The 21204-nt window shown below is 48.6% G+C and overlaps 8 protein-coding genes across 8 annotated transcripts; 6 read left to right on the top strand and 2 right to left on the bottom strand.

Annotated features, from left to right (window-relative positions):
- Positions 1-1010: 1010 nt before the first annotated feature.
- LACBIDRAFT_325561 (uncharacterized protein) lies at positions 1011-4282 on the top strand (the record flags this gene model as incomplete). Its single annotated transcript, XM_001879372.1, has 15 exons — positions 1011-1070; positions 1224-1287; positions 1461-1665; positions 1720-1743; positions 1802-1948; positions 2002-2142; positions 2200-2256; positions 2305-2430; positions 2470-3280; positions 3369-3415; positions 3689-3698; positions 3753-3882; positions 3963-4025; positions 4078-4207; positions 4255-4282. 15 exons carry the CDS (start codon positions 1011-1013, stop codon positions 4280-4282), a joined length of 2043 nt encoding a protein of 680 aa, XP_001879407.1.
- A 2293-nt stretch (positions 4283-6575) lies between these two features.
- LACBIDRAFT_317898 (uncharacterized protein) lies at positions 6576-8429 on the top strand (the record flags this gene model as incomplete). The annotated part of the gene is made up of 8 exons (XM_001879371.1): positions 6576-6631; positions 6681-6752; positions 6820-6843; positions 6905-7063; positions 7115-7258; positions 7308-7373; positions 7427-7927; positions 7988-8429. The coding sequence occupies 8 exons, from the start codon at positions 6576-6578 to the stop codon at positions 8427-8429; spliced, it is 1464 nt and encodes a 487-aa protein (XP_001879406.1).
- A 1695-nt stretch (positions 8430-10124) lies between these two features.
- LACBIDRAFT_317897 (uncharacterized protein) lies at positions 10125-10448 on the top strand (the record flags this gene model as incomplete). The annotated part of the gene is made up of 1 exon (XM_001879370.1): positions 10125-10448. The coding sequence occupies one exon, from the start codon at positions 10125-10127 to the stop codon at positions 10446-10448; it is 324 nt and encodes a 107-aa protein (XP_001879405.1).
- A 530-nt stretch (positions 10449-10978) lies between these two features.
- Positions 10979-11905, top strand: LACBIDRAFT_317896 (uncharacterized protein; the record flags this gene model as incomplete). The annotated part of the gene is made up of 1 exon (XM_001879369.1): positions 10979-11905. The coding sequence occupies one exon, from the start codon at positions 10979-10981 to the stop codon at positions 11903-11905; it is 927 nt and encodes a 308-aa protein (XP_001879404.1).
- A 224-nt stretch (positions 11906-12129) lies between these two features.
- On the top strand, positions 12130-13182 carry LACBIDRAFT_317895 (uncharacterized protein; the record flags this gene model as incomplete). The annotated part of the gene is made up of 3 exons (XM_001879368.1): positions 12130-12684; positions 12741-12935; positions 12991-13182. The coding sequence occupies 3 exons, from the start codon at positions 12130-12132 to the stop codon at positions 13180-13182; spliced, it is 942 nt and encodes a 313-aa protein (XP_001879403.1).
- A 115-nt stretch (positions 13183-13297) lies between these two features.
- On the top strand, positions 13298-13516 carry LACBIDRAFT_317894 (uncharacterized protein; the record flags this gene model as incomplete). Its single annotated transcript, XM_001879367.1, has 1 exon — positions 13298-13516. The coding sequence occupies one exon, from the start codon at positions 13298-13300 to the stop codon at positions 13454-13456; it is 159 nt and encodes a 52-aa protein (XP_001879402.1). The 3' UTR covers positions 13457-13516.
- A 628-nt stretch (positions 13517-14144) lies between these two features.
- LACBIDRAFT_325558 (uncharacterized protein) lies at positions 14145-16648 on the bottom strand (the record flags this gene model as incomplete). Its single annotated transcript, XM_001879118.1, has 8 exons — positions 14145-14279; positions 14460-14895; positions 14961-15512; positions 15572-15628; positions 15691-15799; positions 16101-16215; positions 16421-16450; positions 16571-16648. 8 exons carry the CDS (start codon positions 16646-16648, stop codon positions 14145-14147), a joined length of 1512 nt encoding a protein of 503 aa, XP_001879153.1.
- Positions 16649-17708: 1060 nt separating this feature from the next.
- On the bottom strand, positions 17709-18299 carry LACBIDRAFT_291045 (uncharacterized protein). The gene has a single exon (XM_001879117.1). The coding sequence runs from the start codon at positions 18238-18240 to the stop codon at positions 17812-17814; it is 429 nt and encodes a 142-aa protein (XP_001879152.1). The 5' UTR covers positions 18241-18299; the 3' UTR covers positions 17709-17811.
- Positions 18300-21204: the final 2905 nt, after the last annotated feature.

Genomic DNA, 21204 nt, shown 5'->3' with positions numbered 1-21204 from the left:
GGGAAGGGTAATTTGACAACCAGCGGAATGGTTGCATGCGAGCTGAAACTTGAGCCACAAAGGGAACGTTCAAAAAAATCCATCTTTCCTATTCGTCGGACAGATGAAGAAAAAAAATGTACGTACACCCGATATCTTTCTTGGCTACTGTGCTTATATGTTTCGCACATGTCCCTTCAAAGACTTGTCGGGAGAACTGAATATAAATTTTGGGACACGCCTTCATCTCTAATCATCCATATTTATAGCTTAAAATTCTCAAGAAGGCATAGATATCAAGTTTTCCAAGTTTTTTACGCTCAAACAGACTTGACTGGTCCTTGAACCAGGTCAGTCCCCAAAGAAGGCTTGGCACGACAAGGGTGCCCGGATTCAATCCTGGCTGGGCAGGTCCACAACTTCAATATCCATGGGAATCTCTTCCACTGTCACGTCCATCGGGACCTGCCCCACCCAGGATTGAATCTAGGCAACCTTGTGGTGCCAAGCCTTCTTTGGCGACTGATCTGAATGAAATGGAAGTACGCTACTTGGTGCGAACTCTATAGTACTAACGACCGCAGAAAATCATTGCTCTTCTGAAATCACAACCATTTAATACGAAAGAGCTGACGCGATCTTTCTGGAAATTCCCACTGTACGCCCCCGCTAGGTGAGTCTTTTTTCGTGAATGGTATTCGTTCGACGGTGCTAACGCATTCTAAAAAGGTCGCCCAGGATGTATGTTTTTTTTTCTCACCACCCCCGCATCCAGTATTCAGATGCAATTAAGGTATTGCAAAGATTGAAGCAGCCAGTTGTCTGAACAGTCCTACCTCGGCCTGGAGGGTATAGTGGGGCTTGTCCGGACTTCCGGCCCAAGGTATCGCACGCCACTCACCGTCAATATATGTTACTGTTTCTATTGTGTTTTTAACGCAGGAGATTTTGCGAGAAGAACAGACGAAGTACCACGGGCTGCGTGCACATTATGGGTACTTGGATGCGGATCCACATTTAAACGAGTCGAGATGAACTTCTTGCTGGTAAAAGATATTTTACTAGTGAGCGGAGCCCAGCTTGAGGTTCAAGTGCGTACCGCCGCCATCCGCTTCACGTTTCGGCATGCTAATTATGGTGATGCTGTAGCATAGAAGATAATACAAAGACGGACACTGGGACTCCAAGGCTTGCCTTGCCTCCGAATAAACGTCCTCCTTGTCCGAACCATCAGGAATTTCCAGGCCACCGGCAACGCCCTCATTGTTGATATGACAGATCGCAACCAGCAGCCCCGCGTTGACCTTTGTAAGCCACACGGACGTTACATGTTTGTAGTTGCGTTGACCCAACGCGACTTCTGGGTTCGGAATTCCTATTTCAGTAAATTATCGGCCTCCCCCAATCTCCTCCACTTCTTTCCCTCATTTCACTTCATCGCCCTTTCTTCATTTACCCTTCCTCCTACTACTCCTGCCCAGCTATCCTCTTATGCACAACTACAATCATCCGCGAGATGTACAGAACTACAACGCTCACCCGTCGACTTCTGCTCTGTACGCTTCCTCCTCTTCTCAATCCTCTCGCGTCGAAACTTACTTTCCTTAGCGATGGTCGAGTGCCCGACGAATACTGGCTTGGAAATGGTATATTTACGGCACTCAATAATAATTTCGAACAAAAATCGTGAGTTGATGCCACACACTAACGCGTCGCGTTCCTTCCTAACGCGTTTTTCAGCTACCTCCAGCCTCAAGTCCAAGAGTGAGTCAATGTCACTCAACACGTCGAGTCGCGTCACGTACTGACCTTTCGTTCTCAGCTACTCCCAGTCTGGCGACGTAAATCCTGAGGACTTTTCAGCATCTCAAATCACGCCCCCGCTCACAGATGGAAGTCCCGTGGAGGGCTGGCAGGATAACGAAGAGACGTTGAAGACGCCCGACGAGGACGCTGTAATTCCACCATGGTTAGTGCAGGCCCCCATCCACCCATTTGTCGCGCTCACGTTTATGTTTCCAGGGCCGGCGACTACTTCAACGGTGGACCTCTCAAGATAGTCGCCCCGCTTCCATCAAATGAACGGGTCGAAGCATGTTCTCAGGACGATGATACGTATGGAGAAGACCTAGACTCATGGCTCTCAAGAACATTCAACTTACGGTCAGTGGCACCTGTTCATATAGAAATCACTTTTCACTTACAAGTTGCAATGATTAGTCCTAATGCGAACTCAAACGACCAGTCTCTCGAGCCCGAGAACAACCAGCTGCCGTTGTAAGTCGACCCCGTCTCGACCAAGATTCCCTCTCATACGTGGTTCAGGTCAACGAACGTCGCCAATCCCCTCCCTACTTCTCAAGTACGCGATAATTTCGCGGAGTTCACTGGTGAACTTGCCACCGCGACTTCTTCAGCAGATTATTATCCCCCTGGCCCTTCCTCTTCTAGGTCCGTAGATCAAATTAACGCCGCATTAACTCGGACTAGTGGTCCTGCATCTGGATTTTTTGGCGCCCCTCCCAATTACGGTCAGCGGCCGTCTTATCCCCAGTTTATGGGACAGGCCGTTGTTGCGTTGGACACTCCAGACTATTTCCTCTGGGCGAACGCGCCCATTTCCCGCTTCCCGATGGCTGGGTCGCATCAAAGCATTTATGGGCAACAACCCCGTACCGCGCCCGCCACAATGAGTCACCATCGGAACGCCCAGATGGGTTTTTGCTATTTTCCATACAATCCTGTGGCTCAGGCCGCCGTCCCGCCGAACATGCAGGCCTACGCTGGGGCATCAATGCCTGTATATGAGGCGTACCCGCCCTTCACCCAAACTCCCATTACACGCGCCTTCCCAGTTTATAAGCGGCAACCCCGTAATTCATCTGCCACTATGAGCGCTCAAGCCGCACGCCGTGACAGACGGCATCAACCTTACGGAACTCCGTCGGTTTCAAAGCGTACCGAGATGTCAGGCAAGGCCGACAATTATTGCCAATGGGGGGACTGCTCAGCAGGTCCCATGACCCTCACAAAGATCCGAGAACATTTTCGAGATCATGGGGAAAAAGTCAAAGGTCACCGAATCAAAGAATGCCTTTGGAAAGGCTGCAATTCTAAACCTGGCGCCTTCCCGATGACACGCGAGGGCTTTAGGCGTCACGTTTACGAAACTGGATCGCACGCTGGGATCGGAAGGCTCTCGAAGGTCAACTGCGAGAAATGCGGCGAGGAGAAGGCGAAGAGGTCTCAGGCTAACCACAGTAAAGTTTGCTCGGGAGAGTCGAAAGAGCGGGAAGAAGAGGTGGGATTGATGCAACACTACTAGAGATCCGCCTTATGAGGCGGTTTTCCTTTCGCGTGGCTAGAAGTTGTGGCTTTATTGTCTCAAGCATCTCCATGGCTCTATGTACGAGCCTCGTGTTTTCTGTTTGTATTGGTAGGTCGCATGCACATCATTCTGTATTACTAGTAGCATCTGTATTCGTAGAACTTTACGCTCTTCATTCATCGTCATTTGTATTTATTCGATACCATTTATTGCATTAGTACATCTATCCTTGAGCTCCTTTAAAATGGATAAAATATTGATAAAATAATCTACGCGAACTACGCAAGGAGCTTTTCCGTGAACGCATGATGGCCCATATTATTTGCAATCCTATCATGAAAGGTCATATTGGCATCGCATGACTTGAACAACAATAACCAGCCACCTTACGGTAATTCTTCGGTGAACATCGGCTTATCGGTTTATTACTAGGTAAGAACAATAGGGGGCAGAATTGTATAAAATCCTCGGTCATGGAAGTTGGAACTCAGGTCGCCCTCCACTGGCAGGCTCAGAGCGAAGGGTGGCCTTGGAGGAACTTGCCTTCTATGGGGATGACGATGAGGGTGAGGTAGGTGAGCTGTAGTAAACGTTGGGCGCATGGTTTATGGACCAATATTGACTAGCAGACTCGAAGTGCTGACCTGTATCCCAGTCACCTTAATGAGAGATGAGCACAAGAGTGGGAGTGAAGAGGTAACCTTGCTTTCGGCGATGGGTGAGTGATACCCCACACAGTGCAAATATAGGCCCTACTTCATTATGGCTAGCATCGAGGGCTCTGGGTGGGGCCAGTACCAATGTTCTGAGCCCCCGATCGCCTTTTGCTCGCCAAAAGCAGTCGCAGATACTGGCCATCTATAATCCAGGATTTCTCTACCGGCCGCGTGTATGGTGGGGGTAAGTTTTGACGTTGGGTTTTGTCTGACTTTTAACCGTTTGCTCAGATACTCTGAAAGCGTAAAGCGTCTTTAAGGACAACGAGCAATCTAGAAACCGTTGTTAGACATATAGCTGATAGGATGAGGGGTGGCTGAGCTTACTTTAACCCTCGAAGCAACAAAATCCTCTGTAACCCTCTAAGTTTCTCAAGGTCGCGAACGTAGCGCCAGTGACTCGAACACTGAACTTGATGGGGAGAGATGCATGCCTGATAGATCGGATTACAGCGCTTTCAGAGTAGGATGGGAAAGTGTGATTTTTTGTAAGCGTGTGTGACATGCGTAGTTTCCCTTTGAGGAATTGTTTGCCTCGCACTGCCTACGCGTCGCCTTGCCCTTCTGCTCAATCCCTCAGGCCTCATCCCCCAACGCTATGGGGTTTCAAAATATAAGCTCTTATATGAAGGAGTGGGCTAGGGAAGGCTGAGGAAGGCGAAAAACATGGTTCGCCCCCAATTCCTAAAAGGGAAACTACGTACGTCACACATGCTTACAAAAAATCACACTTTCCCATCCTACTCTGAAAGCGCTGTAAAAGGAGCCTCAAACATCAGGCTGAAAGCTCGAGAGATTACTTAGACGTTGCTGTCGGTCTAAATCTGAGGCCACAGACTCTGCAAAAAAAAACCATGTAACGTGGTCGATAGGTTATCTCCGAATAATCAGGACATCATCATCAATGTTGTGATGTGCAAGATCTGTGGTGTGACAATCTGTGACCGTCGGGATGTTGGGATGTGATGTTTGGCACCAGCCTCCGAGCGAAATACACTCATTCCGCAGATCGCGCCACATCACCATCTTACCTCTTGCCTCCGCATTGCTTCCAGTTTTTTCACCATCCCAAGACTAAATTCTCTATATTTGTATTCAGACTCTACACAATTTCGGTTTGCGTCACAAACAATACTTACAAGAGCTTACCTCTCACCACGACGTCGACTTCGATCAGAGGACGTAGCTTTGTGATCAACACCGCTGAACGCAATGGAATTCTTTCAACGTGTTGACACGCTTCCCGGTTATCTAGTCACATACGACAGGACTTTTCATGGGAAGGGTAATTTTACTGCACGCAGAATGGACCTCAAATGAGCCACAAACGCGACATTCGAAGAAGTCCATCTTTTCTACCAGTCCTATTGGGCGGACGGATAGACAATTTTTCCTCTACGTGTTCGTCTCACTATCTTGGCTACCCTTTGACGTCTTTTGCTGAGGTTCTTTCAAGGATTCCCAGATAGACCTGAATATGAATCGGAAGGATGCGCATGCGTCTTTGACTACCCACGTTTATGCCCTACTCCTAAGAAGCCATAGAAACAAAAGCTTCCCCCATTTTCTCTGCTCAAATAAATTTGTCCGGCTAGTGGGAAACGCAAGTTGTGTACCGCATGCCCTCATTTCAAAATTTTGAGCTCTAATGCTGGTTGAATCTTAGTGCAGAAGACTAACTGTCCGTCTGGGCTCAAACGGGTTTATTTGGAGCTACCAAATGAGCTGATGCAATATTCTGATAATTCACCCTTTTCTCCAGGTGAGGCTTTTCTGCAAATATTTATCTCTCAAATCACTAGTTCAAACGAAATTTGGAAAGGCCACCCAACGTACACGATATTTATTCCGCCCGTGTCCACACCGCGAGGTTCGTAAAAATTGGAGTAGTCACTTGGCCGTATACTTACCTGGAGGCTAGGTACCGGGCTCCGCCGGATTTGCGGCCTAAGGTATCGCACGCCACTCACGTCAATTTTGATGCTAGTGAGGATTCAGCACAGGAGATATTGCGAGAACAAGCGACGTAATTACGTGCACAGCGGGGAAATTGCATTTTTAGAAGAGTAGAGGCAAAAAGGAGCCCGAGATCTCGTTGGTGGTGAGTGCTCAGGTTTTGATTCGAGTGCGTCCAGCACCACTCCTTGCCGAACTAAACTAATAGTGCTGGTAATATTGTAGCAAAGAAGATATGACGAGGAGGTACACTGCGATTGCATAATCCGCTTGTGCATTGCCTTGCCTCTGAAGAAACGCCCCCCGCCTTGTCCGAAGCCTCAGAAACTTTTAGGCCACCGGAAATATCAAGGCTCATTGTCTCCATGACAGATCACAACCAGCCGCCCGCCTTGACCTTTGTAAGTCACGCGAGTGTTACATGTTTGTAGTTGCGTTGACCTAACGCGACGTTATATAGAATTCCTATTTCAGCGAATTATCAACCTCCCCTACTTCCCTCCTTCCTTCCTCGAGCTCCCTCGTTGCCTATCCTCTTCGATTCTTCTTGTTCTACTGGTTTTTCCCAGTTCAGCCTTCTATCATACGCTACCACCATGCATTATCCACGAGAAGTTGCGAGCAACGTGTACTCTTCCAGTTATTTTCCTAGGCAAGCTGCCTCCTCTTCATCCTTTCGCGTCGATATTTACTTTTTTCAGCAATCATCAAATGCCCGACGATTTCTGGGTGGCGCAAGGAGTGTTCCCACCGTTACGTGGAGGTGGTGAAGAGTGAGTAAATGCCACAGGCCGTCGCGTCGCGTCCCATACTCACTTTTCCTTTTCCTTCGTTCTTTAGCTATAGCCAGCCCGAGGCCGAAGGGTTAGTCTATGTCACATCTTATCGCATCGCGTTTCAAGCTGACTTTTTATTCGTCCTTCAGCTACCCCCTGCCTAATTACGACACATATCCTGAAGACTCCCCAGATCTTCAAGTCACGCCGCTGTTGACAGATGGGAGTCCTTCGGAGGGCTGGTCTGAAAGTGAGAGCTTGGGAGAAGTGACTCCTGAGATGGCTGCTGCTCTTTTGTATAATGTATGGTTAGTGCGACCGTCTTCGCGTCTTGCCACGTCCATATTAATGTCTCCTAGGGCCGAGGGCAACTTGAGCTCCTGTCTTGATGCGGCTGCTCCTCTGGATACTTCTTCCTCAGCAGGCTACGTCAACAACGACAGCTATAGGGATACCATTGCCATCGAGAAGAACGCCTGGCTTCTCAAGCTGTTTGATGAGCAGTGAGTGGCATGTTGATTTCCGAATTCTTTCACTTACGATGACGTTCAGGCTTGACGAGAGCACGGGCGAACAGCAGGATCTGGAAAATGTTTCGCCTCAATGTAGCCAGACCTTGTGCGTCAACCCCTTATTCACTGCGGTCTTTGAATCAACATCCTCGCAATTAGATCGACGACCTATCCCCACCCTCACTCGCAAGAAGATGACTTTGAATTTGACGTAAATCACAACTTACCGGCATATTTTGCTCCTGGACCTGCCTCGACGACATGCCTTCCCCATTTTCCGACCGACGACTTCTCATCTCCGGCCCACCCTGCTGTGGTTCAGGTGAACGTTGTGCCACGCCACGCTGTACTACATGCTGCCTGGACGATCCATCAGGATGCTCACCCTCCGTCCCATGGCCGTCCCTATATGGCTCAGGCCCCCGTTGAGCCCAATACGCAACAACATTGGGGCCATATGCCACTCGTATATGGGGCTAACTCGTCCCTCACCAACTACGCAGCGGCCGCTCCAATTATGGAGCAACACGAGTGGCATCAGCAAATCCAAAACGTGCGACAACCACGCACTTTGGTGTCACAAAGACATCACCCCTACCCACGAGTCCGCGAATGTGTAGTGAAGAATGCAAATTCCGTATCGAGGCCAATAGCATCGTCGTAAGTTGTTGATCGGTCTGCCGTCATACAGAACGATGAATTGATGCTTTACCTTTTCAGTTCGCGCCTTGTCAACAACCTCGGGTACTCCTCTACCGCCACATACACGCTCACTCAACCCATGGAACCCACGTTAGAAGGCGCGAACGACGATAACGAATGGTTTCACTGCCAGTGGGACGGCTGTGGCACGCAATTGAAGCCGATGACCTACGACCAAACCATCACCCACTTCCTGGACCACGGCGTACTGGAAAACGGCAAAATCAAAGAGTGTCGGTGGAAAGGATGCTGTTCCCAAAGCAAGTTTCCAATGACGCAGTCTGGGTTCAACCGTCATGTGAGGGAAACGCAAAAGCACACTGGTCTCCAAGTAAAAAAGGTGCGCTGTGAAAGGTGCAACGAGGAAAAGGGGTCGCGGTCGATCAAGAAGCATCGCAAAGTTTGCTTTGGAAGGTCGGAAGCGCGGGCAGGGGGAGAGGCAAGATCAAGTAGCGCATAAGATTCGGTTTGTGCGCTGCTTTTGTCAGTGTGCGGCATATTATTGTTCTCTGGCATCCCCACAGTGGCTCTAGCACGAGCCTCCATTTGTATCAGTAGCATATCATTTTGTATTTGTAAAACATTTATCCGCTGTCTATTGCATTATACTTGAATATCATATTTGCTCCTTCCGTTGATCGCGATGTGGCTCGTTTGGGCTCTAAGAATTGCAAGCAGTTTTCAAGATGCTGGAGTGACATACCGTCGAAATGTGGCAAGATCAGAATTTGCCAAAATTGTTGGCTTTGAGGAAGCCATATTTATTGCGTATCAAAACTCAGCTCAGCATTGTAGTATCCTGCAAGCTTTACGATTTTCTGAGCGCAGACACAGTGTTCAATTGCCTCTAAAGCCGCTTTGAGAAAAATTGGGATCTAAATCGGCCGCAAATTGCTTCGACCCCAAAAAGTGTCTTACAAGCGTTTAAAATTATTATAAGTCGATTTTTTTATTTCTTCTACTTGCATGTTGCTTGCATGCTGCTTGAGAATTTGAAATTATTCGGCGTTGCTCTGCTTGTACATGTTTGCTACAACCTCGCCACGTCCCTTCATCCGCTGGGCAACTGGTGCGTCCTAAATTCAATGCACCTTCGTATCCCTTTTGTGGGCCTTCTGGTCTGACAATTCGACCGACTTCTCAAACGTATTATCGCCGTCATCGGCAAAAGTTGGCGGCGATCTCGCGTGGTTCTCGATAATAAACCCAACGTCTTCCAAGACCAGTACCCTTTCTGCTCGCTCGCAAGAGCACCGGTGATCGTTGCAGCCTCGGGAGAGTCTCATTCAAGGGAGAAGAGAACGGCGTATGCTGTGATTAGAGATATCCGAGACTCTAGACCGTGGGGCTATTGTGATAGGGCGACGACAAATGTCCTCCAAGGGCCTTTACGCCTTCTTTCACGTCCATCACTGGTGCCTCACCGCACAGATCTTTTGGGCTCCCGTTTCAATGTTCGAAAGTCGGAAAACTGTGTCCTCACTCCGCAGAACAGGGAACCAAAGCATGTCCGATTTTCGCTAGAACACCTGATGTTCGGTCAAGATTTCTTTCATCTGACGTCATGACGTCACGTCGAGATGTGTCTTCAACTCTTTGCGTCAGTTGTTTACGATTTCCCCGCCCTTACCCCACCTCTACCCTCAGTAATCTCCACCTCTTCTTATGTCTTCTGCCACTCAGCCTACAGCGGTCGTTCCTCCGCTAGAATCTACCACTGCGGCGGTCGCTGTCCCAGTTGCCCTCAACTCCGCTGCTGCTCCACCAGCCAGCCTAGTCTCCTTCGATACCGCTTCCACCGAATCTGCTGTCGCTGAAGGTGACGAAACCTCAGCGGTCACCTGGTTTCATTGCGCCTGCGCCGAAGCATGCCTCATCAAGGCCGCCTCCTTATCCACCAGTCGGACGCCTTGGCGGAGGTGGTGTGATGCGAGCTGTCCTTACAAAGGCCACTCGTATGTGGGACAACGGAAGCGTACGTCGTCATATGTGCTTGAATTCTTGAAGGTTGACCGTGAGGGTAAAGTATGTCAATATCAACCTCACCTTTGTTGCCAACGGCAACGCCGCCATTCGCATCAGTTTCGATCCTCGCTCGGGCTCTTGGTCCTACGTCGGGAACGAAGTCAGCCTCATCAGCGCCAACGAGGCCACCATGAATTTGGGTTGGATTGGTACATCTGACACGACGACCGAATCGGAGAAAGGCGTCATTTTGCACGAATTCGGCCATACACTTGCCCTCATGCACGAGCACCAGTCTCCTGTACGCGGTGGCACGGTCACGTTGAAGGAGTCTGGTACATATCCGTGTTCGATCTCACAGATTATCGTACCCACCGACACCTCTTCAGCCGTCATCGAATTTTACACGAGGACTCAAGGTTGGACCGAGCAACAGGTCTGCGAACAATTTTGGACGTGTACAACGCTCGTGATGTCAGCAACTTCTCCACACTCGATCTCAAGTCCATTATGATGTACGTCCAGTTTTCTTGGGAAAGTCCTTGTACTGATGTCTTTTTTGCAGGTACTTCATGCCCGCTGCTATGAACGAACAAAACATCGATGTCAAACCGAACAACGTCCTATCTGACATCGACAAGGCGTTTATGACGATTAACTATCCATATCCAACCTCTCACCCACCTGCCGACAACATCTGGACCGTGGAGCACGCACTAGACGTCGCTGGCGCAAAGCTGCAATCCTGGTGCAGTATGCGCTGTCGAAGTGGTCCGAAGTCAGATACCTTTTCAGCAACTTTACCAGGAAAGCTCGTTTCTCTAATAGCATTCATTCCTTGCAACCCAGCAAAGGGTCTTCCTCATCGAGCCTAGACGACTTCGTTAATCACGTGAAAGCAGCCAACAAGTCTCTTTTCCCCTCCCCGTCGGTCGGATTGGCAGCAACAACCGCACCCAGAGCATCGTTAAAGGCTTCCAGTGGCGTCGAAAGGGAAACTTTTTTGGAAATCATTGTAACAGCCTCAAGCAGGTATTCGCGCCGATGACCGGCCAGATCTTCACTTTTCAATTTCCTGGCCGCTTCCTCCAGCAAGACCTATATGGTTGGGACACCTCGGCTGCCGGCATATATGGACAGTTTGTCAAACCTGTCGTTGTCAATGAAAGCGAATTCCGTCTCGTTGATCAGTTGTACAACGTGGGCGAGGTTGTTGGTGCGCCCAACGGACACAACTTGTCCATTTGCTATGAGCAGGTTCTGAACAACTTGGTGCCCGGCCACGAGAACGACTCTCGGATTATGGCGAAGCAGCAGGACCAGATTCGTCGTTGGCTTATGAAGGACGTCCCCGCTGCGGGCTGGGTAACGGATCTTATCGAGTCGCAACACAAGAGGTCCGCGTCGTTGGCTGCTGCTGTTGGCAGCTCGGTTGCACCCAGTGGTGAAAACGTACCGAAATTTGCAGTCGCTAACAGGCTTACGGACGAAGGGAAAGTCAATCGCATGGAGCTCGCAGAGGCGCTGATGGAAGAGTACTTGGCTGCGAAGCAGGAGTGGGGGTTGAAGCGCGATGCCATGATCAAGAACGCGCGAGCCAAGAATGAGGATATGGAGGACTTTACACGCAAGCTGGCGCACATCACGTCGATTGGAGAGGCACAGCTTGCTGCCAAACACGCTGATGTTGTCGGTCGTGGTTACTCGCATAGAATCTGCCCGTATCTTGGTTATATGGACATCAAGAGCCCAGCTGAGATGTTGCAAGACGCGAAGAACGCGTTCCGCGAGACAGCCACCAGCTCTTTGGATGGTGCCCTGAACATACATCCTGTCCAGATGTCCCCTATTGACTGGTTCCAAAGTCTCTCGACGTCGTTTACCATGGAGGATCTTACGTCGGATCCAGAAATCATCTTTCAGCAAATCAACGTCAAGTCTCGTCGCACAAAGCTTCGTACCCGCGGCTAATGCGTTTCAGTACGATGCCTTCGTTACACAAGCCACCAAATTCAACATTGTTCAGAGTGCATTTACGGGCATCGAAGCGGCCATGAACACAACTATCACAACTACTGCTGCTCGAGCCTGAGGTTGTCAACAGTGCCTCTCGCACGTATTCCCAAGCTTTGTCAGCGGCGACTCTCGCTGAGGCGACGGATACTGCACTGGAGATTACTGCGATCACGCTGCAGATGGACGCCGTTCGAAAGGAGATTACGGAGCTCACCACTCGTGTTCAGGCTTTGCGAGGTAGCCCCGCTCAAGACCCGGCTGATTCGCCACCAAAGCTCGAAGAAACACCGTTGTTCCCACCACCTGCTAGTGGGATAGCTGGAGGAAGCAGGTGGCAAGAGATCCTTTTATATCATGAGATGTCGAATATCCACCAAAATTCCGCCAGCTCATTCAGCTCCCCAGTTTCTGGATCAAACGTCAGCTTCTTTTGGGGCTCAAGGAAACAAAGCTCCTCATCCTCAGCGGAGGACGAGGAGGCCAATAGCGAGTCATTCAAGGTCGAAATTGGATTCCGGGCAACGATGGTCACTGTCGATCGTGGTGGATGGTTCCAGCCGCAGTTCTTCAAGCAATCCAGTGAGTTCTACCACATTGACAAGAAGATTTTCAACTCGAAGTGGCCCGACGGTGTTGAGCGCATGGACGGCCTTAGGAACGCAAAACCTGCGGAATGGGAGGAGTTGAATAAGGGCTTGTTCCCTGCGTACCCTGTCGGATTTATCATTTGCAAGGTTCGTCTTGAGCACTCTATACACATTGCTCCTTCCTCATGTGTTTATGCCTGTAGGACATCACCATCATGGTAGCCATGAGCGAGGAACAAGTCAAGAAGCACGCTGGAGAATTCGCCAACTCTGCCGAATCATCTAGCGGGATCTTCTGCTGGTCTACCAGCCGCTCCTCCCACTCCAAACGTTCCGAGAAGGACATCTCCACCTCGGCAGCGAGCGATGGATTAGTCATCCGTATCCCTGGCCCACAGGTCCGTCTTCGTCCCCTCTTTTACATTCTTCTTCCTTACTCAACTCACCCTTCAGATCTTGGGATATATGATGCAATACCCCGACAACGACATTTCTCAAGACCTTCGCCGCGATCTTCCTGACGACTTCCTTATCCCTGACGAGGATTATGAGGGCAATATGAGGGCAAGGGCAAGACACCTGCTCGTGCAGTTCAAGTTGTTGGCGGTGAGGCCGATGGCCCATCTGCGGACGTTGGCGAAGTGAAGGCGGTGCCTGTGTACGCGAGTGGTTATTATGCTGTCCCTCATACGAAGGTTTAGATGACGTGTTTCTGGTTCCTCAGTGCTCTGGGCTCACTGCCGCTGGTCCGTTCCTTTCCATGGTTCTGTATTTGTATTGCGTTGCCTGCTTGACCACTTCGCCTTTGTGTTTTCTTATTGTCCAGGTCTTTCTTGCTTTCTTCCTCTTCCATGGACTTTGCTATCGCCTTCCCGCTGTCGCCACGTTAATTACTTCTCGAAATACCACTGCGAATTGATACCTTTGTTCTCCCTGTATCGACTTCAACTCGAAATTGAAGCAAATTTATGTTGTTCAAGCCAGGATTGGGATACCAGGCCGATTATATGATTGTAGGATAAGAAGTACAAGATGCAAAGCAGTATATACATGAGAGCAGGAGAACACTGTCACGATAGCGAGAGAACAAGTTCAACAACAACAGGAGCTAGCGAGTCAGAAAATGGAAAGGGGTGCAAGTGGAAAGTATCAAGGAAAGCAAGGAGAAGCAAGAAGGGAGAATAGGTAGCGATTATGAAAAGAAAGATAAGTGGTAACATGTGATAGCCCGCAAAATGCACAAGTAGGAAAAAAGGAGCTGAAGTCGAGAAGGGATAGCGTGAAAACGTTGAGGGGATGATGGAAGAAGGGGTAGTGAGTAGCGGTGGTGCATTGGTAGATATAGCAAAACAAGGAGGAAAGAATGGTGAAATTGAGAAGGAAAAGGGAACATTGAAGGATGGATGGGGGAAGGGTCAACCGAGGAAGGAAAGGGTAGAGAAAGCAGTGAAAGCATTGGAAGCGGAGGTTCGAGAACAGTCCATGAGAGACAGGGAGGCGTCGGTTTAGTGGAAAACAACAGCAATGGGTATGAGGGGCAGAGTGAACGCAGACGGTCATGAGAGGTGCGTTGGACGAGCGCGAGAAAGTGGGTATACGGTTAAAACCTAGGGGGGTCCAATGATGGACGGATGGTAAGACTTGAACGTCGTACTCGAGCTTGAGATACCGCGAGTAAGGCATGGAGTCTTGTGGGCTGAGTGGTAAGCGAGGTGCGAGCTCCAGCCGAAGGTGGGGTAGGACTGTATTTCAGAGATAGACATAGAGATGGGTTGGATTCGGGGTGCAGATTCTGACCATAAGAACCACTAGCCTCTTGCGGTCTTCGTCTTTGAGCCCTTGCAGATCTTCTTATGGCGCTGCAGGGCATCATTGCGGGAGTAGAAGCCGTCACATTTTTCACAATGAAACTTTACACCCACCGCCCGGACTTGCCCGTCAAGGTCATCCGAAAGTATGTGGCCATCGGTGTGGCAGATATGCCTTCCGACGCTGTCTTCGTTTAGAAGACGCCTACTTGGACACCCCGCCCAAATACATTTCATTTTGGTGGCTTCGCCCTCACGACGATGATTTTGAACGTCTTCGTGAAACTGACGGAGGTGTTCCCTGACGGCTGGACCTGTGGCTTCAACCAACGCCGTACATTGCACAGTGGGGTTGCCCCATCGGCAGCGTATCATGGAGGCGGAAGCCTCGGCCTTGCCCATCTGGGCATGAGTATGATTGCTTGACACGGAATAAACGGTGGGTTGGTGGGAGAAGGAAGAGGGGCCTATTTGGAAAGACTCCGCAGTGGGCATGGTGAATGGCGCGAAGGGAGGTGGCATTGTTGAAGTCGAAGCTTCTGGCGTGGTGCTGCAATGGGTAATTCGCATTGAGTAACGACGAGTTAACAATCTAAGCAAGGAAAGGAGGCATACCTCTGAGGAAGCGCGTTCCAGTTTTCGTTGGGCAGAGCGTCGATGCAACACAGGGCGGGCAAAGGGTTGGATGGGTAGAGATAAACCATCTCTGGTTGGATGTTATGTTGAGAAAATTGGCTATTACCAATGTTCTGACCAGCTTGAGCGGAATAGTCTACGAAGTCTTGAGAGAAGGGTGGAGTGACATTCTGAGGGAAGGCAGGGGGAGGGTAGTAGTACTGATTTTGCGGGAGCTGCTGCTGGGGCTCGATAGGGAGCTGCTGTGTAGATGCTGGGATCGAGGCACAAGCCTCTTCTACCTGGTTGAACCGATCCTCGTAACCGAGTGGCTCACTCGGATAGATGGCGTTGTTTTCGTGGGTGGGAGGAGTGTTGGGATACGGCGAGGAGGGGCCGGAAGATGATGTGAGGACAGGAGAAACTGTGCTGAAGCCGGGAGACGCGTTCTGAAGGTATTCGGTTCCTTCAAGTTGGCTGTCAAGTGGCATCATGGTGCCTGCTGAGTGGTATGCCCCGGAAGGTTGTGTGGGAAGACTATATTCACCGGGGCTACGCGTAACCATGGTAAGGAATGGTGATTGGGAGTGAGGAAGGGAGAAGAGACGCACAAGAGAATGGGTTGAGGATTGGGAAATTGAGGGATGTAAGCTGGTGGAATCGAGTATCTGAGAAGAGGTTATGAGAATTTAGAGGGCAAGTGAAGGATAATTCAGAAAGATGGACTTACTGGGTTCTTGGAGCTACAGGTAGTGCAGCAAGTGTTTGCTGCCAGGGGTAGGTTGTGGAGAAGTCGTAGTGGGATAAGGTATTGGGCATGATCATGATTGTTGGTGGTACTGAACTATAGTATAAGAGTTGTGTGTAAGGGCTGACGAAGAGGGCGGGGAGATGACAAGACGGGGGAGAGCAAAGCAAACGGGTTGCGGTAGATCTTAAATTGGTGCCCAAGTTTGCACAAGTGTGGTTGAAAACGTGACCGCGTTTACGGTGGGCTAGTGCGTTGTCCTCCGTGTAAATGATAGCACAATGTCCTTCACATAAGCAAGATTCAGGAGAAGAATGCCGAAGTGCCAAGGGTCGAGTGCTAACTAACAGGTATGTAAGCCCAAAAGCATTGAGATTGTGTAGCATGCTCACGTCCGACTCGTCTCTTAAATCCACGTCTAGTATCGGGATATCCAGCGAAGGCCACAAGCGGGCAATGCTCCGGTAAAATCGAAGCAAACCGCTCATTTACGCATTGGCCTTTGCCCTAGTTCAGCTTTGTCTTCAATTGAAACAACAAGAAGTTTTCATCTGCGCCAACGACCAATGCTTGCCAACGCCAGGCTTAAGACCCGTTGCAAACGGGCTGACATATGCCCGCGCTCAGAGCAATCAACCTGAGTGAGGATTGGATTCTCGACTACGAGACAAGTATGTGAATCCAACGTTTTCAGAGCGTACTCAATACTTACATCCAACTGTCCTCGAGCCTCAAGCACAATCTTACAGCGACATTAGGAGGCTGCTCAGGGTGAGCGTTGCGCTTCGTCACTTGACGGTCTTTAACAGCCTCTGTTCGTCACCGTAAGCCCAATATCTTTAGATTAGTATGGGATACTCACATCCATCTCGCCCCAGATTTTCTCCAAGCACTCAACGTGTCCTGTGGCCAGATGATCGTTGGCAACGCGCAGAGTCATCCTGATGGAAGCGTCGGTTCTTCACGAACCAACCATGGAGAGGCACCTTGAAATCTTTCGGGACCTAGCTTCAAAGGGGGTTGCACAAAAAGCCGAAAAACAAGTCTGGAGCGATGTCGCTCCATTGTTAATTCAGCCCTATGCATTCTCGTCATGAATTCGACGAAGTCAGACCAGAACTGTGCGGCAGACGCAAGCCAACACCTGAGTTCCTCATGAAATCCTTTATCACACTGCGGCCAGAAATGCGGAATGCGGGCCGAAGGCTTCTTTACAGCTGTGGTAGCTTGTAAGCCGATAATCGTTGCACCACCATGGTTCGTTACTCACTTGGCAAAGTGAAGGAGAAACATATGCTTGTTGGATAGAGTTCAAGCAGCACGGAAGAAGTGTTATATTAAGACAGCCGAGTGGCGGGATTTATGGCGAATTGCCCCGACCAAGCGCAATGCCTGGAGGCCTCGGGATTGGATTAACCTTCTTCAAAGATCGTTGGAAAAAAAACTATATTATCCGAATGGTAAGCTAACAACGTTCGCCTTGCAGTGTTTACATACCTTAATGCATCTTCATTGCTCCAGATTCCTTCCGGTACTTCCGATGAACAAAGGCGCATCCGTCTCACAGAGGTTTGAAGACCTTTCAGGGAAAACTCCATAACCACAAATGGTTGGAGTAATTCCAAGCTTATTGAGTGGTGCGAGTAGTTGCAGTAGGACCAGAGTAAGACTTTATTGCAGTGACGTGGTGGAGAGTCGAGGACGTAAGTCAATCGTACAATCACGTGTTCGGTTCTACGGGTGACTTGGACCAAACAGGTATTTGTGTAGACCGGTGAGCGTCTTGTATATCGAAGTTCTCATATACAGGCTGGTCACGAGCCTAGTATTTGTGAGGCAGACGCCCAACAGACGCCAGAAGCTCTCAGGAAGGCACGCACGAAAGCGCTCTCTCCAATTTTCGGGGGTGCGGCGCGTAAACAAGTCTTTTTTTCTTCGGTGTCCGTCAAGATGTTCAAGAAAAGACGTCCATATCAGTCCAAGAATGCTCGTAAGGTCATAAAGTTGAACGTTGAAACATTGTGAGTTAGTATATATACTCGGAGTATACACAAAGAAAAACATGTCAGCCGTCATACAAGCCCTCATCTTATTCAATCTTGTTTAACAAGCTAACCACTTCAATATCCCAATCACGTTTCCCTCAGTATCCGCAACTTTCCCGCGCAAGGTGTGATTTCCGTCTGCGACCATTTCCATCGCCACGCTGCCTCCGGCACTTTTCGCCTTCTCAAACGTGCCCTCAATATCATCAACCAGCAAATAGATGTCGATCCCAACACCAGGCGTGTTAGCGGAGTTTTCGCTTGATTTGACGATTGCTCCCATGAGAATCGGCGAAGGTGTATAGAACATGGCGAAACTGGCGTCGGGGTATGAGGTGGGATCTGGGGAGGGTTTGAAAGTCCAGTCAAAGACTTTTTTGTAGAAAGATTTTGCGCGGGGAACGTCCTCGGCTGGGATGGACATGAAGCACGCAGCACCAAGGGATGGCGGAGACCAAGCTGTTTTGGCAGAGTCACAAGTTGACATTCTGGGAGCGAGGATAGAATGGAGCGCGGATAATCTCACAGCTCCTTTAAATGACCGTACTGCGCCAAGTTTGATGCCAAGTGTCAATACAGAGTCACGGAAAAGGCATGTTTGACTCACCACCGACAGAAAAGAGGCATGTGTTGGGCATGTGCTGTCCTGATAAGGTGGAAATGTCGTGCACGGCCAACTCTGTCGAGGATAATCACGATTATACCATGCTTACAACCAATAGATACTCTCCCAAACCAAGACACAAGTATCAAAATATCATTTGTCCATGCAATAGCAATGTAATAGAATACGGTGTTCTGGTCACAGTGCACATATATCAGTCACTATGTCACGTACCAAACGTAGTAGCCGGACATGACAATGACTCGTAATGAACGGGCCAGCCGGTCCCGGCCGGACTTTCCAAAACATCCCTTTACCAACGGACCAGCCGGATGCATACAAATGGCTTGCGGGCACGGCGTCTCTTGCCGCGGCAGCTACCTACGGCAGTCTTCTGGGTGTCCCGTCGGCATCACACCATAGTTCCCCAATCTTTACTAGAACAACTGTAATACTGTTACCTGCTTTGATGTTGTACTGTTTGCTTCTATCAGTAGTAGCTAATTGTAAACCTCCACCCTAAGCTACTTGCTCTACCACACAGCTGCTGGTCAGCAAAGCATGCTGTATATACCCCAACCTGCTCCAATGGTAAATTACCTGTGTCCATAATATTAATCAATGACATCTATTGAAATTGAATATGTCAACTCTGGTTAAGCATTTGATTGACTCCAATGGGGTGGTTATTTCAACTCCCATGGGGCATTTGATTCACTCTGGCAGAGAATTTACATCTGAGTATGTCAACCACCATGGGCATTTAAATTTGACTATTTTGACTCCATGAAGAATTTGATTGACTTGAGGGGTTATTATGTTTAATTGTAAATGTATTGCCAGAGTTGACATACTCAATTTCAAATGCCCTGGAGGAGTGAACCCAATGCCCCATGGGAGTCAACATATTTGATTTAAAATACCCTGTCAGAGTAAATAAAATGCCCTGGAGGAGTAAACTACATGCGCCGCGGGGGTCAACATATTTGACTCTAAATTTCATGACAGAGTGAATAAAATGCCCTGTCGGAGTGCCCTGTGAGAGAACATATTTAATTTTATATGCCCTGACAGCATGAATAAAATGCCGAGTGAATTAAATGGCTGCGGGGTCAACATATTTTATTTTAAATTCGCCGACGGGGTCAATAAAATGCCCCGTCGGAGTAAATAAACTGCCCCGCGGGAGTTAACATATTTAATTTTAAAAGCCCCGACGGCGTAAATAAAATGCTCCGTCGGGGTGAATTAAATCGCCGCGGGGTCAAAATATTTGATTTTAAATTCGCCGACGGGGTCAATAAAATGCTCCGTCGGAGTGAATAAACTGCCCTGCAGAAGTTAACATATTTAATTTTAAATGCCTCAATGGAGTGAATTAAATACCCCATGAAAGTCAATCAACTGTCTCCCACCCAATTCAAATTTTATATTCCCCATCGGAGTGTATTGAATGCTTTGCAGGAGTCAACATATTTAATTTTACATGCCCCGACGGAGTCAATGAAATGCCCCGCCGGAGTTGTGGGGGAAAAAAATGAGCTGTACTGTTATAGCTTCTCAATACATCTTTCCAGCCACTACAACTGTTGTAAAATAGGTTCAAGTTTACTTTGGGAAAGAATTTTGGCACATGGTGGAGAAATGAGGTTGAATGCATGAAATATCTTGCAACATGATATTGTTGACTTTTCTGTATACTTTGCTACCAAATCTCAACATCTGAGCCTTTCTTATACATAGTTAACATATGGCAGAATATATATCCCCTGCTCCGAAGCAGTTTTCTGATGGTTTGGGGGAGCTGGAGCTTGAAAGGGTGAAAATATGACTCTAAACATGAAACCACATTCTTTCTTATTTCCTTTCACTATCTAAATCTTGTTGAAATGCTCCCATACTTTCCCCAAATATAGCCTACATACTTTAGAATCAATTCAGATAGGTGGGGGAAGCAGTTGTGAGGGAAGAAGAAAAAATATAACTTGATGTATGCAAAATGGCATGTTGTGCAACTGGTTTGTATAAAGATTCATGCACCAAATAGCTCTTTCCGAGGTCTGTTCACAAAAACTTCTTCAATCACTGAGAAAACTATTCCAAATGATTCTATTCCTTTCTGGGATCCCCCCAATGTCTTTGTTTTGTTGGTGCATTGCATCGCCAATGAGCGCGGTGCAGTGCGTAGTTTCAGATGGTGTGTGAATAATGCGCTCCTTCCATATTAGGTTGCAGCTGGCCCATATTTGGTAAGGCGGGCTGCCAGAGTTGTTCTACTTCTAAAAACTAAATGGTGCACACATCAACTATCTGACCTCCAATTCAGTGGATCTTTCTTTTGTATTATGAGGATTTGTCATGGCTACTAGCAGGACCTTTCATCAATATTGTGTGTTGATTTCTTGACAATATATTTCTTGTTTCTGCAAATCACATATTCCAAGCCATTGCATGTTTCAGTTCACATGGATGGATGATCTGGGCACCAGCTTAAAAATGCTGTAGTGGATTGACTCCTCTATCTTGAATAAATGCTTCGCCAGAGCTGACATATTGAATTTTGAATGCCCCGTCGGAGTCAATCAAATGCCCCGCGGGAGTCAACATTTTGAATTCTCAATTCCCTGTCAGTGTCAATCAAATGCTCTGCCACAGTCAATAAAGTGCTCTGCTAACTTGACGTATTCAAGATCATGCCACAGATGACCATATTGTGGAGGTCATGTTTTCAATTTCAATGTCAAACACCCTGATGGGGCCATTGCCGACAGTGCCTTCAATCTCAACCTCAAACACCCTGATGGCAACATCCTCTGTGGTGCTTTCAATTTTAATGACAAACACCCC

The sequence above is a fragment of the Laccaria bicolor genome, genomic scaffold, assembly GCF_000143565.1.
Source record: "Laccaria bicolor S238N-H82 LACBIscaffold_8 genomic scaffold, whole genome shotgun sequence".
In the NCBI taxonomy this organism is placed as follows: Eukaryota; Fungi; Basidiomycota; class Agaricomycetes; order Agaricales; family Hydnangiaceae; genus Laccaria; species Laccaria bicolor.
Note: the sequence above shows the minus strand (reverse complement) of the source record. Positions and strands in the feature narration are given on the sequence as shown.